This window comes from Haliotis asinina, chromosome 9, assembly GCF_037392515.1.
Source record: "Haliotis asinina isolate JCU_RB_2024 chromosome 9, JCU_Hal_asi_v2, whole genome shotgun sequence".
Lineage (NCBI taxonomy): Eukaryota > Metazoa > Mollusca > Gastropoda > Lepetellida > Haliotidae > Haliotis > Haliotis asinina.
In genome coordinates, this window is record NC_090288.1 from 30,124,856 (window position 1) to 30,140,481 (window position 15,626).

Genomic DNA, 15,626 nt, shown 5'->3' on the forward strand with positions numbered 1-15,626 from the left:
TTACATTCGTATGAAGGCCTTATCCAGGGCACTGACTAGCAGCCAAGATACTTACATTATAGAAAAGGGCCTCTGAGGGGTGTTTTCCAAACTTGGAATATGTTTGTTCCTGGAAGATTCCCATCCATGCTGACATAAACAGGGCGAAGGACAGCAAACTTACACCTGCAAGAGATACCACACGATACACAAAATACAGGGGCAAGTAATGTCACAAATATAGCCCTGATGTGTGGTCATGTGTAGGAAGGGAGACAACTCTCTGACATTAAAATAGTGTGTGAGTTCAGTTTTATGCTGCTTTTTTGAGCAATATTCCACTTTGGGGGGACACTAGAAATGGGCTTCAGACATTGTACCCATGTGGGGAATTCAACCTGAGTCACCGGTGTGATGAGCATAGGCTTTAACCACTTGGCTACCCCAACGCCCCTGATATTCCAATAAGCAGTTCATATAATATGTTTAAATTGTTACAACAGTTTCCATTTAACCATAACGTAGTATGACTGTGGTCAACGCATCTTATTTTTTTCTTGTCTATTCTACAGTAATTCTGTCTATCTGAATTTAAGAATACAGATCTTAACTGGTTGTACTATCCCCAGGGAGCTGAAAAGGAAACTCAAGCACACACTGATCCACTGACTGGGGTAACAATATTAGTGACCTCATTATTCCCTGAAATTATTACAAGCATTCCACTTAGACTAGAGTTATACATACCCACAAGCCACATCAGGTAGTCATATGCAGCATCACCTGTATGACCTGGGTTGTCTTGCTGCAAAATACATGCAAGTCTTCAGTTGTGTACACCAGAATTTAGTCTATGTAGCTGTTTCATGATATGTTTTAGCCCATATGGTGAAACATAACCAGTGCCATATATATCACATGTGATGAAATCAATTTTGCCTAGTAACTACGGTTTCTGTATTTCATCCTCTGTGACATCATTAAACAGTTGAACATGATGTCAATGAAGAGAGCTGTCACATTTGCTTACCATGTTTTACTCAACAAACGTACATGAATATAATGGATTATAAGAAAGTTATAACATTCAAGCAAGTGTGTCATATGACATCTTGTACTGAGTCATTTGATACATTTGTTAGTGTAATGTTATTATAATCTCTATTAATTACTCATATGGGAAAGAGGACACTGAGTAGTATTTTCCCTGTCCCTCGGAGGGTTAAACCTCTTGGTGAACAGCCAAGCACACATGTAGGGATGGGGGATTCCCCATGTTGTCTAACTGAGGAACTGCTGTTTTCATTTTAGCATTTCTTACATCAATAACTGACATAGGCAATAAAAACAATAACCAACTTGAGACAGGGAATGACAGATTATCTGTCTCTCATTATCATAATCAGGTAATTCTCTCACCAATGCTTGAGAATTATGTGATTAATATAACTCAGTAAAAATAACCTGTCATTCCTCATCTCTCTTTCGTTATTGTCAAAGTTTGAACTGACTGCAAACGAGTAACAAAGCAGTTGAAAAAGGCAGGTAACAGCTTGGTCAAAATATGCAGTAAAACAGTGAAACATCAGTGGTTGATAGCATAAGCCCCAGCATGATGACGCAAATACACTGTGGGGGAGAAACAATTTTTGACTTTGATGAAGAGTGGGTGAGTTTAGTTTTATGCAACTTTAAGAGATATCCCAGCAATATTACAGTGGGGGACACCTGAATGGCTTCACACATTGTGCCCATGTGTTGAATCGAACCTTAGCCTTCGGTGTAACAAGCAGACACTTTAACCACTAGACAGCCTTGCCAACAAATTCTAACCCAGATATTCAGCTGTCAGACCAATCAGTGAACCAATAAGGTCTGAATGCCATCATCAATACCCTGCTAAAGGGTTACAATCACAGAATGCAACCATGCAATGTCAGTTGGCTTTTATTTCAAGCACTGACTGGGATCCATTCCATACCAAATGAATACAACATCTTCATAACATATTTTCATTCTCTGTTTCCATGATTTCAGTACTACTGTGACAAGAAATGATCAGCGACCGAGTGTTTGACCACCTACCACTTGACCAGCAGAGGACACCGTACATGTTGCTATGCCGATGGAGATCAGACCTACGGACACATACTTGCTCCATTTGTACCTGAAACACCAAATATAAGTCATGAGTAAATTTATACATCTTCCAGGCGGGATGCAGGGGCACAAACACATATGACTTTGAACATATGTGGAAGCAGCCAATGAATAAAGACAATAATATTGTGTGTGTGTCAACTAAATCTAAAGATTGTCACAACTGGAAGTCGTGGTGGCTGAGCGGGTTAGGCAAATGACTTTGTGTGCTGCCGATGAGGTGCCTGAGTCTTACGTTGCGAATCCCGAATGGGACACAGTTAAAAAAAACCCTAGAATTTTTACTTTACTATGAAATTGTAATCCCAAATAACATGTTACACTGTCTCAATTGTTATCTATGAATACACAATGCCACTTGGAAAGTGGTCAAATGCAAACATATATATATTTTAGATTACAGGTTCTTCTACAAGCCGCAAAGGCACTTTGTGTGCTGCGATTAAACTGCATGCCAGTCTGAGAGTGTGGGTTCAATCATGGATGGGACTTAACCCAACCAAAGTAATAGAATCTTTACTTTACTGAGAAAGTGTAACACCAAACATGACGCAAGACTCATATGTCTAATTTTAATACTTTTTCCTATGGGTGATATTTACAATTCTCTTCCTAAAGCTTGTGTGAGTGTGAGTGTTTGTTAAGTAGTGTGTAGCTGTGTGAGTGGCTGACTCAGTGGCTAAGTCACTGTGAGTTTAGTTCTATGCCACACTCAACAATATTCCAGCTATATGAAGGTAGTATGTAAATAATCAAGTCTGGACTATACAATGCAGGGATCAACAACATGATCATCACCCTATGTCACTGGGTTACAATGACACGTGTCCATAAAATCAGTGGGCATGACCACACAATCATGTCAGTGGCCTCTTACAACATGCATGGGTTTCCAACATTGATCTTCATGGTTGACATGTTTGAGTCCACTGATACGCAATATCCTTATTACACAGACAACCCGGTATAATCTCCATTCTAACCAGTCCATTACACAATGACCATGACACACTATAATCAAAATATGGATAAAAAGAAAATTGTTGGCTTCTAGTGCCAGTGGGAAAACACTCTGCATGTCCACACATTTCAATACATGGAAATACTGCGACTTCATTACTGAATTTACCTTTTCTTCAGTATAATTATTCCTAGAATCAAGTTGGCAACCAGGGATCCCTGTAATCAAAATCAGAGTTTGTTGACAATATATTGATAATACCGCATAAAATCACAGTGTGCAAGTGATACATATGTGTGAATTAACAAACATGAATGATAAAATATTACTAATAAGAACTAATATGAGTTAAATTGAATCGTAAACATTTTAGCATTATATCAGTAATTTTCTTGTGAATGATTACTGCAAGAAAATTACTGATTTCCAAGTATAATTAAGAGTTACATCTTCAGTTACGACAACAGTTTATGGTTGTAATGTCAACTGATCAAAAGCTCTATACTGTTCCTTGAACTGTGAGGGATTGGTGTACAGTCAAAGGGACATAACAACTGGCACTGACAAAGAGTTACGTCCCTTGGACCAAGTCACCTCACTGCACAGCTTAGTTTAAATTTTCAAATCAGTGATATGCATCCAGTTTTATTATGAAGTCCTTAAGTTTTGTGGCTGTTTTAAATCTAAGAATTCTCATGAAATATTTCATACTGGGATGGATGCAAGAATCCAAAGCCTTGGATGGTTCTAAAATTTCAAACACATGTAAACATATTTGAGATGTCAACATACCGTTTAGATAGGCATGCAAGGGGAGACAGTGTTAGGAAATAGACAATAGCTTCACTAGCCCAATATAGCTATATTTATATGGTATTTACTATCCAGGCTAGCTATTGTCGAAACGTTTGTAGCGCTACAAACTTTTTAAGCCCATTCTTAACACGTTGGCTATGATTAAGAAAGTTAAGAATTCTTAGGGCTACAAACACTTCAAGCATAAGGGCCCTGGTGTACATGAACAAGTATTCGAAAAACGAAACTCTACAGGGCCTAGATTTTCGAAGCTCTCTCAGCACTATGATAGTTGTAAGTCTATGTTAATGCATGGTACTTATGACTACCTTAGTACTAAGACTGCTTTGGAAATCTAAGTTTGAATTGTTTCCATGGAAATCATGAAAAATATAAATTCCATATATCTGTAATCAGCAAAGACAAAAGTGAAAAATTTATAATGGTTATTGAGTTCTTCTCCGGAAATGAAGCTAATCCCTTCATTTTGAGACTAAGTCCAAAATGTTTCCATGGAAACCCAGAAAATAAGAAATCACAAAAACCTCTAAATACCAAAGGCACCACTATAGGTTCAGATTTATTTATCTACCATGTTTTGCAGAAAAATTTATCATGTTCTTTTTAGTTCTGCTCTGGAAACAAAGCTAATCCCTCCATTCTGAAACTAAGAGGAAAATAAGAAATCACAAAAACCTGTATATACGAAAAGGCACCACTTCAGCTTCTGACTGATACATCTACCAAGCTTTGCAGGAAAATATTGAATGGTTTTTTAGTTCTGCTCTGGAAACGAAACACGTCTCTCACTTTTGAGGCTATGTCCAAAACGTTTCCATGGAAACCGAGAAAATAATAAATCACAAAAACCTGTAAATACCAAAAGGCACCACTTTAGGTTCTGAATGATATATCTACCAAGTTTTGCACAAAAATCTTGAACGTTTTTTGAGTTTTACAGAGTTTTAGGTGGTTTAGTGAAATATTTTAAAACATGGATGAATGTTGAGCATCAAGAAACATGCAAAGCATAAGAAAAAAAGATTAAATCTTTTTCACTGCAAATTGCATATGTTTATGTATAGATGTGACGATCTGGATAACTGCCACTGTCTGATACAGAACATCATGAGATACAGTCCCTAGGTTTGACAGGTGACAGCGGTATGTATGACAAACACCAAGAGATGCAGACAATTTCAAGTGTGTGGAATTAGATAACAATATGGACTAGCTGAAGAACTCCTTGAAAGTGACTCTGGAGGTAAACAATTGTTTGTCTCCTTGAAAATATTGTACAAGCTAACAACATTCTGCAGTCCATTGTCACACTGAGCGTTGTTTTAGTATTACTGTTGCTGGGTTAATGGATTAATGAGGCTAATGAGCTAATGTTTAATTCCTAACACAGTAGGATTTATAAAGGGATGAGCACAACACTGCAGTTTAGTAAGTATTATAAGCTAACATGAACAAAATAACAAATTAAGCCAGGCATACACACTGATAAAAGCTTATCTTGAAAGAGCATCAATTCAACAAACAGCGAAAACTTCTTAATGAGAAATCCTGGAAAGTGATGGAATAAAATATAAATCATGAGGCATCCCATGTGCAGGGCTCTACATTCAATGCGACTTAAAAATCTGGTTGCACCAGCCAAATTCCAAATGCAATGGCTTTATTTCGATGTGTAATGAAATAAATACGCTTTTGAATTATTTAGATGGTATATTTAGAAGATTATCCACTCAAAAACTTACTTGCACCTGGTGCAAGTTAAACTAATAACTAGGTTGCACTTTCTAATATTGGGTTGCACCAGTGCAAGTAACAAAGCGTTAAATAGAGACCTGCAAATGTGAATGTTGTTGGTCATTGAGTTACAGTTCTCTTAGCGTTACTCCAGTTAGAGTGAGTAAGGTTTTATGCCACTTTTAGCAATATTTCAGAAATATCATCGCGAGGCACCCCAAAAATGGGCTTCACACTATGTATTTATGTGGCAAATCGTCCAAGTGACGAGCGGACACTTTAACCATCAGGCTTTAACAATCAGACCCCATTGCAGCTACAGCAGAGTGACATAGAGCTGATTGAGTCTGGACTGGACAATCTAGTGACTAATATTAAGAAATGTTGCTCCACAAGTCAGTAAGCCTCAGCAGCCATTCACGTTAGTTGCCTTTTCCACAGGAGTGAGCATGGTGAGTGAGTGAGTGAGTAAGTGAGTGAGTTGGGTTTTATGCCACTCTCAGTAATGTTCCAGCAAAATCACAGCTGGCGACAGCAGAAATAGGCTTCAAATACTGTACCAGTTTGGAAATCTAACAAGGGTCTTCAGGGTGCACACACGCCTGCACACATTGTGCAAAAAATGTGGTTTGTGATGTCTTTTTCTTTACCAAATGCATAATTTCAATACTTTCATCTGCATCATAATTGATTATTGTAAGTTTAAAATTATGTAAAAAAATGACTATCAAGATCACATTTGAAGAAACTCAAATAATTTAAAGAATCAAACCATCCACTCAAAACATATGAAACAAGTGAACCAGCACCCTGTTCTATGACATTAAACACTCATCTACAGTCTTGTGCCTGGTAAAATTTCTTTCAGCTCAGTAAAATAGCAAAAAGAAAGTTTTAAAAAATTGCACAGTTAGACAGAATGAAATATCAATTTAAAACCCTCTAATAAAAATCAATTCTTGCATTTGTCAAAAACATACAAATATTTGACATTTTAGTAACAGACTATTACACCCATTCTTGTTAAGATGACTGGTTTGTTGTTCAACGCCACATTCAGCAATATTCAAGCCATATGGCAGCGATACATATATGAAGAATCATATATGGCAGCGGTCTGTAAATAATCAAGTCTGAACAAACAATTCAGTGATCAACAGCATGAGCATTAATCTATGCAACTGGTATACAAAAACTTGTCAAGCATGTCAGTGAGTCTGACCACCTGACCCTGATAGTTGCCTTCTATGACAAGCATGGATTGCTGAAGACCAATTCTAACATGGGTTAGGGAGCATTCATTATGGATTCTGAATTTTCACATTACAGTTAATGTTTGAAAGAACAACAATTCTAATTTCTGTTTAAAATCTAAACACTGCTTTATGACAAAGGATGAGGACATAGAGAGTTTTGTATTTGACAGAAACAGGGTTAATACTCACCGACCGGAATATCATGTGTAGAGGCATAGAAATATTGAAGTTGAAGGCCTGCATGTTTACGACTTGCACAACGAAAAACATAGCCACCATTAGCACATAGTACCTGGTAGAAAAGAATTAAACATAGCAGAGCATGCAATATGGACTACAATAATCAAAGCAAACACTAATGGGAAAATCACAAAGTTCTAACTTCCAGGAACCGAGGGAAGAGAGGGGACTTTAAGGAACTGCATGTTGGCAGCATTCCGACAAATATTGATAAAGCAGGGTTCGTACAGATTATCAGCCATCAAATATAAGGAATTTTTAGATTATTTACAGGGCCCAAATCAACATTTTTATGAACTATATAACATATAGGTAGCTGAATACATACATAAAATGGTCAAATGTGGGACCAACCATCAGAGGGAAATAATTCTTAGCTGTACTTGGGAAGTTTTGCTTATAGATGAGATTAATTCCCACTGTCACTGGAAAGCATTTTAATAATGTATTAGTTTCCTGTCAGATTATAACTCGCAAGTTTTTCTTAATATACAGCCTTTTAAGGGCAAATCACTTGCAATTTGGGTCTTTCCAAGGCTAAAACAAATATAGGACCTTTCAGAGCTAAAATATCCTAATTTGGTGTTTTTTCCCCAAGCCAGTGCAGCCCCTTTAACAGTGACTCTGTAGAAACACTTGGTAGATTTGAAGTTAATTCATGAGCATGACCATGGCAATATGTATAGCTCTAAATATTTGTTACATGACTATGCCTTATGACAAAATGCAGTCAAATGTGTCTATATTTATATATGACTTGTCATTTGTTAGACCAGGAAGGTAATAGGGTTATACAAGTTCTCAAACATGTCACCATTGTTGGCTGATTAACACCACATTCTAGCTATTTGGTGGCGGTCACAATAAAATCAAGTCTGGACTATACAATCCGGTGATCACCAGCATGAGCATCTGTCCATGTAACTGGGATACGTTTGCATGTGTCAACCAAGTCAGCCAGTCAGACAACTTGATCCTGTTAGTCGCCTCTTACAACAAGCATGGGTTGCTAAATACTAATTTCAACCTGTCACTATTGTGTCCTTGCACAGATTTCATTACAGAGAGAAACATATATTACTAACTAGTATTTTGTATTCACTAATAAATAGTGAAAAGGAAGATTTAATCTCTTCATCATGTTCATTCAGACTGCAGTAATTGTACAGTGGATTTACATGGTAACACTGGATTTCCTACTATTAATATTAGTTATTAGGAAAAAAAAACAAATGATGTATCTGCATTGTATGAATGTGTAGTGTAGTTTTCTAAAGGGTTTCTTGATGTACTAACTGAAGCGAGACAATAATGAACATATATGGCAGGTTCAGGAAGTGACTTGTAGAAAATAACCCATCCTCAAATACCATGGATTTGTTTTTACTGCTCTGTTTAGCATGCTCAATTTAAAAGCAAGTTGTAAGTAGTAGCCTGCCCACTGACCCTAGACTCTATTTCTTCCCATTTACACAAGTCCTTAGCACTAAATGAAGCAAATCAAGATTTCCTCAGGTTCTGAATCTCCCAAATCAAAAAAAAGGGCACCTTTTTAATTTAAATGAAACTATTACGTTAACCCAAAATTACATATCTGCAAGGGTAATCTTACAATTACTGCATGGAATGACTTGAAGATATTATTTCCATGTTGTTTATGTTTGACGAAGGAGAAAGTCTTTCTTAGCCTGCTCGAAATGTCAGAATAAAGAAGGAAATTGGTAAAGATTACGTCTACTGACAAAAGGAACTGCTGAACATCTTCATTCATTATATATATCATATGTAATGGCGAGGTGAAACTCGCATGGAATGTTCGACATGGGTTTATATACTCTCAAACACTGAGGTCAATATCAAGTGCCACTCACATTGCATGAGGTTTGGTATGTGTTGTCTTTACAGATACTAACATATAATTATGTTTTCTAAAATTCATATGGTACATGCATGTTTTGGCTTAATGCCATTTTGAACTACATTTTGGTTAAAGTATGGCATGTATATGATGTTAGCTCAACATGCAAGGACTGCACGGTTTTGACTTTGTTATGCTGCACTCAGCAATATTTCTTTTTTATTGCATCTGTAACTAATCATGTCCACATAATCCAGTGATCAACAGCATGAGCACCTATCTACATAGCTGGGATAAACCAAGCAATCGAGAAAAAACAAAATCACCTGATCTCAAACTCACTTCTTATGACAATCATCTGCTGTTGAGGATAAATCTGACCTGTACCTACACAAGTTCTGTTTAACGTAATGGTGTACATCCTTTAATCTCTGAGCATATCAATGATCAAACAAATATTTTTACATTGCTAATATGCTCCGTAGGTTTTGTTTGTGTGTATTTCATCCAATTGCATTATTGTTGAGAGTGTATACAAAATATATGTTCATATCTTATGTATTAAAAACTTTATTCTATGGAGCTTATAATTAGTCCTAACAAATGCTTAACAAAAGAAGAATCAGAGCAGACTAACCACTCATTAGTATCAGAGTAATCATAGAGGACATTACAAATATATATTAGTAGCAAACTGTTATTTGTCCGGTATTGTAATATTATTTATGTTATTTCATTTATCAGTTTGAATCTTCCTATCATCCCTGGACTCAGTGTCAAAGTGGGTCATTATGTAAGGAACCTTCAGGTTTTGCTGTTTGTGTACGATAACTGAAAACACATATATGTCACATACCATCTTTCACTTTTCACAAAAGATCATGAGCAATCTCATTAAAATCAGATGTTTACTATGTCAGTGGCAACACTCATCTCTAAGAGACAGAGAGAGTTTACATTTGCACCATACTTAGCAATTATCCAGCTAACAGCTTTCTGTAACTGGAGTCTGGACCAGACAATCCCATGATCAACAGCAACTATGTTCCATCAATGCAACTGGAATACACTTACATGTGTCAACCAAGCCAGCCAGCCCAACCCCGTTAATTGCCTCTTACGACAAGCATGGGTTATACAGACGAGTTCAGAAATGGATCTTCAATGGTAATTTTTAAAAGATCTAAGGACATCCTCCATATATGGTCATATCTTGTGAACCATGAGTAAACCATGAAGTCTGCATGTGTTCCTCTTGAAGGAGAAATCTGAATTTCCAAATTTGAAATGAGTGTAGTGTTGGTAATTTATTGTGTGAGTGATTGTGTGTACTGATTTGGGTGCCACTGTTCAAAACAATTAAGTGCTAAGGTGATAGCTGTTATATCATGCCAGCTCATGGAAATGTCATGAAGCTTTCAGTAACCAATTCCGAAAGGGTGAGTGAGTTTAGTTTTACACTGGACTGTAATATTACAGCTATTTGGCAACGGGCAGTACATAATTGAGTCTGGACCAGACAATCAAGTGATCAACAGCATGAGCAATTTTTAACCGATGACATGTATAAACCAAGTCAGGGAGCCTGACCCTCCTGATCCTGTTAGCCACCTCTTACAACAAGCCAGCCCCAAAAGATGGTATATTTTAATTATGATTACACCAAGTTTCAGGCTGGGTAACAAGTACAATGTTTTCCCATGCTTTAACCTACAACTATGGTAGTTACAAATGACAGGATGTATAAAATGTACACAAACAAATGACTCTTAATCATATCAGGAACAGGCTAATTATTTTGTTTTGCGAGATAAAGAAATATGATATTATGAAATGACTACATTTTTCACTTTTACTATAATTTGTAAGCCTAAGTGCTGATGGCTGATAGGCTGAGTGGAGAAACACAGATAAGAACTCCTACAGAGTTCATCTCAGATCTTCACTGACTATCACAGTAAATAAGATTTTAATGAGATTTGATCACAAGAACACTACTTAACTGACACAGCTGTCTTATTCCACTTTCCTAAAATAATGTCAGACAATGGAGTGGGAAGTATGTAAGGGAGGGGATCAAATTCAATCCCAAAAAAGGTCTTCAAACCAACAGCCAGTCAGTGAGCAGATGAGGATGATTTTTACACACAACATCATCCCTTTCCCAACATTAACATCCACATCTATGAATCGTAGAAAGTTAAATATAACCATGATATTGACAGAAAATAAACACAACCAAGCACACGGATCTATGCATGCTAATACATGTGAACTGGGCGGCAAAGTGGAGCAAAGGACACAACAGAACCAAGTCACACAAACAAGTCTAAGATGGAAAGAAATCAGAGTCGTCCCCCCGACTTACACTTTTTAAAAGCACTACAATGGGTATAGGCACTTTGTAGAGGAGAAGGATGTTGTGTAAAGCCACTGTCACCATATATATGAAGGTCATTATCAGGTACTCCCTGCAGCATGTACGAGAACAAAACAAATACTGTTATAAAGAAGTCAAGAGTGAGTTAACAATGCCACTTTGGGTGAGCGGATTAGTTTGATGCCACTTTTAGCAATATTCCAGCAATATCACAGTGAGGGACGCCAGAAATGGGCTTCACACTTTGTACCCATGTGGGAAATCGAACCAGGGTTTTTAGCATAACAAGCAAGTGCTTTAACCACTAGGCTACTCCACCCCCTCATTGCCACATCAAACACTACATCAGTCATCTTATGGAGTTTCAGCTCAAAGTGTGAGAAAAACCTGAGGTGACCACTGATATGATTCTGACTTACCTGGGATCATAATCATAATGAACCTGGATTAAAACCATTACTGTGGATGCTTGAAGCCAAGGGACATAACTCTGTACAGAGATGCAGCACCAGGTTGTCAACATTTTATGACCATCGGAAATGAACTTATCCAAAATGAGCATGAGATTAACTTACCTTTGAACTTTTATTATAAACTTTACGAAGGGCATTATTTTTTAGAGCATGCCATAAACACCTGCAAACCCTGACTAGTGCTGGCCTTTCTCATCAAAATTCAAATCTCTTACTCTGACACCATAACTCTCTCCATGAAGATCTGAACACAAGTTCAAAGTGAACTTTTACCCCCAACCCTATGGTTTGCAGTGAAAACCTACCAATAAACTTTACTTTAAAGAAAAAGTAAATCAAATATAGTGAAATTACCACTGCAAATCCTCATAATTCTACTTTACCAACTGAACATCTAAATCTTATAATTTTGTTCAACTTTTGCAAAAATTGTTTAAGAAACAAACATAGATTCAAATCATTATTACTGGTTTTATTACAAGGAAGTAAGCAATGCAGATGGAACAGTGAAACCAATGCATCATGACCTTTAACTAAGACCAACCCTACTTCTTGTCGGTGTTTCATTTAATGTGCATATCCCCTTCTAATACAAACCAATACTAACAATTTAAAACTATGACTTGGCAGCTTTTACCCAAAGTTGAACTAACTTCTGAGATTCATATATTTGATTGGCAAGGAAAAATTATGAGGATTTGCATTCTTACTTTTACTTTATTTTCTTGCTTTAAGTGAAAGTCATCAGTAGAGCTGTGACAATATATCGTAGTACCGATAGTTGTGATACTTTATCGGACCATAAATATATCGATACTTTTTTTTCATATCAGGATACATATTGTTAACCTTAAAATTGTTTAATTTTCATTAGAAATTGACAGTTATGTCAAAATTTACACTGTAATTTGATATCAAAATACATGTTTTTAAAGAAAAAAACTAAAGATAGCATATCATGATGTGAATCAAATCGAATCATATTGTATCATTCCAAGATATCGTGATTCGTATCACATCATGATTTTTCTGTATCGTCACACCTCTAGTCATCAATATGTATTCACCACAGAGAATAAATGAAGAATGCACGGGTCCTTAGTCTGTTCATGATACACCATTCTAAACTTTCATTTCTTTCAGTGATTTGGATATACAATAACAGAAACAGATAAGCGAACACCACTTGTCGCAGTGTACCGTCACATGTTCCCTTATTTATTACCCTCACTATATAACCAGAAAATATCCACACCATACAATATGCAGCCTTTTTCATGTTCCCATTAAAATCAGCCATTTACATTCATTTTCAAGATATGCTGCTGTGAAAGTTTCACTAAATCGTACTATGTAATTTAATAAAGTCTTCAATGCTTTCACTATATTTTCCTCTTTGCTTTTTGTTTAATGCTAACAATGCGCCTAGTCCTGCAATATAACAGCCATTTGGAAATAATGCAACTTGGACCAGACAATCCAGTGGATGATAGCCAGTGATCTTCCCAATTCTGGCATGATAACATGCATCATCAGCAGTGACCATACAATCCTGTCAGTCGCCTTTAACCAGAGTGGGTGGGTTGAGTGAGCGAGCGAGTGAGTGAGTGAGTGAGAGTGATTTTACGCCGCTTGTCGCAATATTCCAGCAACATCACAGCAGGGATAACAGACATAGGTGTAACACATTATACCCATGTAGAGAATCGAACCTGGGTCTTCAGTGTGATGAGGGAACACTGCAACCACTAGGCTACCCAACTGCCCCATCTCTAAAGACTGCTGAAGACCAGTTTTAGAATATTTACCTGACCACCTACTGAGACTTAGTAAGATCTTCACAGAGAGGTATCACATCAAACTAAGAAATCTGATTTTAATGAGATTGGATCTGACTTTGAAAATGGTGAATTGGTTCAATATTTCTTATCACTGTACAAATTCTCCATCAGAAAAAACAACAACATATTTTTCTTAAAAAAGACTGGTGACTTCGGTGAGAAAAGTAAACAAACTTGGTGTCTCTAAAGAGTTATATAAATATTATCTGCGCATAATGTTACTTGAGAAGTGATTTATGAGTCGGAGGTCTACACAGACTACCCAAAGTATAGACATGTTTTGTGCTGATCATACACGTTTGCTTTCCATGGAATGAAAAGCCTGCCTTTCGTATGACATGTTTTTAATCTTTTCAATAGTTAAAGTTCAGGGAAATCTGCTAACTAATTATTAGAAAAAAGTGTCTTGGTTAAACATGACAAAAAATCACTTTAGTTTGAACATATTGAAAATGGGTTTGAGTCTTTAAACAGCATGACTTGGCAAATCAATATCCAGGTTATGTCAACAAGATAACTACCTTTACCACTGTTACAGCTGCTGTGCAATTTTAACAATCCCATGGCTAACTTTGGCTTAATTTCAATATGGTATTTTTTACAGCATAATGTGCACCCAATTATAATATTTTGGAAAAAAAACATTTTGAGAGTTTTGCAGAAACAAAAAACTACACTGTATACCTACAGTGAATTCAGGGAACAGTGAACACGTATTAACAAATTTGGTCGATAAGCACTTGAACACTGACATGAAACATCGCTATATACCACAAAATACCATAAAAGTGATATACACATCCAGAATAGTGAAAACACATTTGAAGAGTTAGAAATTTAAACAGTGATAATTCGTCTGTCTGTCCAGAGAATGATACCCAACATATATATGACATAGAGTTTGTCTAATTATTACCATTTGACTTTAAAAAAAAGATTTATCAAAATAAATTATGTTTTAGACCTATAAAAATCCCTTGAACAATTTTTTGTCAAAGCTATCTAAACCAATGGTGATGGGAGGATAGTGGTGTTTTTCCTTCCGAACTTTACATTTTTACATAATTTACTATCAGTAGATTCAAAAACCAAACATAACAAAAAACAGGTTCTGACATTATCACGACTGCATAAAACTTGGATCAGTAAGATTATTGCCTTCATGTACATTTACACTTCAAAAATGAATAAAATAAAATTTTTAAAGTTCAGTTTGCACAAAAGCTCAAGAATTTGTATAGAAAATGGATGCACTTACAGTGAAAAATGTAGAGGAAAGACTCCCCTAAAATGTAAATAGTTTTGACTTAGTTTGCTTAGTTTAATTCAGTGCTTTGTGAAACTTAGTGAAAATGGTCTATAAGATGCTATTTGTTACTACTAAACTGGCAATAGCTTCCAAAATGATGTAGCCAGTGTTCATGGTAACAGTTCCTATACCTAACTCCAGATGAACAATGGGACGTTGGGCAAGGGCTTGAGTGACAGTGATGCTGAGCATGCTGAGAGATGACAATGATATTTATTCAGTTTATCAAAATATGAAAAGTCAGAGGTAAAACATTTCATGAAGTGTTCAATATTTGTAAAGTTAGCATTTTCAAGCAATATCCTGAAGCCATGAAATAATCAGGTCAAACAAACCAGTGATTGATACATCGAAGGTCAGACATCACTTACAATTAAACTGAATCTGACCACCCTGTCTCATTTAGATGACTCTTCTTTCACTTTCAGCAAACAATAACATGCTGGTATTTATGAAAAGAATCCCCACAGAATGAAAATACATTTATTTGTCTGCTGTTTAAGGCCATTCTCAGCAATATTCCAGCTGTACGGCAGTGGGTTCTAATGAAATCAAGACGATCAAGTGATCAAAAGCATGAGTATCAACTTAAGCAAGTTGGATACAATAACACAGATCA

At 36.3% G+C, this 15,626-nt stretch overlaps 1 protein-coding gene across 1 annotated transcript in view; it reads right to left on the bottom strand.

The window, feature by feature from the left end:
- Positions 1–15,626, bottom strand: part of LOC137295565 (UDP-xylose and UDP-N-acetylglucosamine transporter-like) — a 29,959-nt gene that overhangs the window by 9,585 nt on the left and 4,748 nt on the right. The window contains exons 3-7 of the mRNA XM_067826967.1: positions 7,096–7,198; positions 3,269–3,318; positions 2,065–2,146; positions 727–784; positions 56–165 (exon numbers count right to left, since the gene is read on the bottom strand). Of these exons, the coding sequence (XP_067683068.1) occupies positions 56–165; positions 727–784; positions 2,065–2,146; positions 3,269–3,318; positions 7,096–7,198 (403 nt within the window). The remainder of the gene's footprint in view (positions 1–55; positions 166–726; positions 785–2,064; positions 2,147–3,268; positions 3,319–7,095; positions 7,199–15,626) is intronic.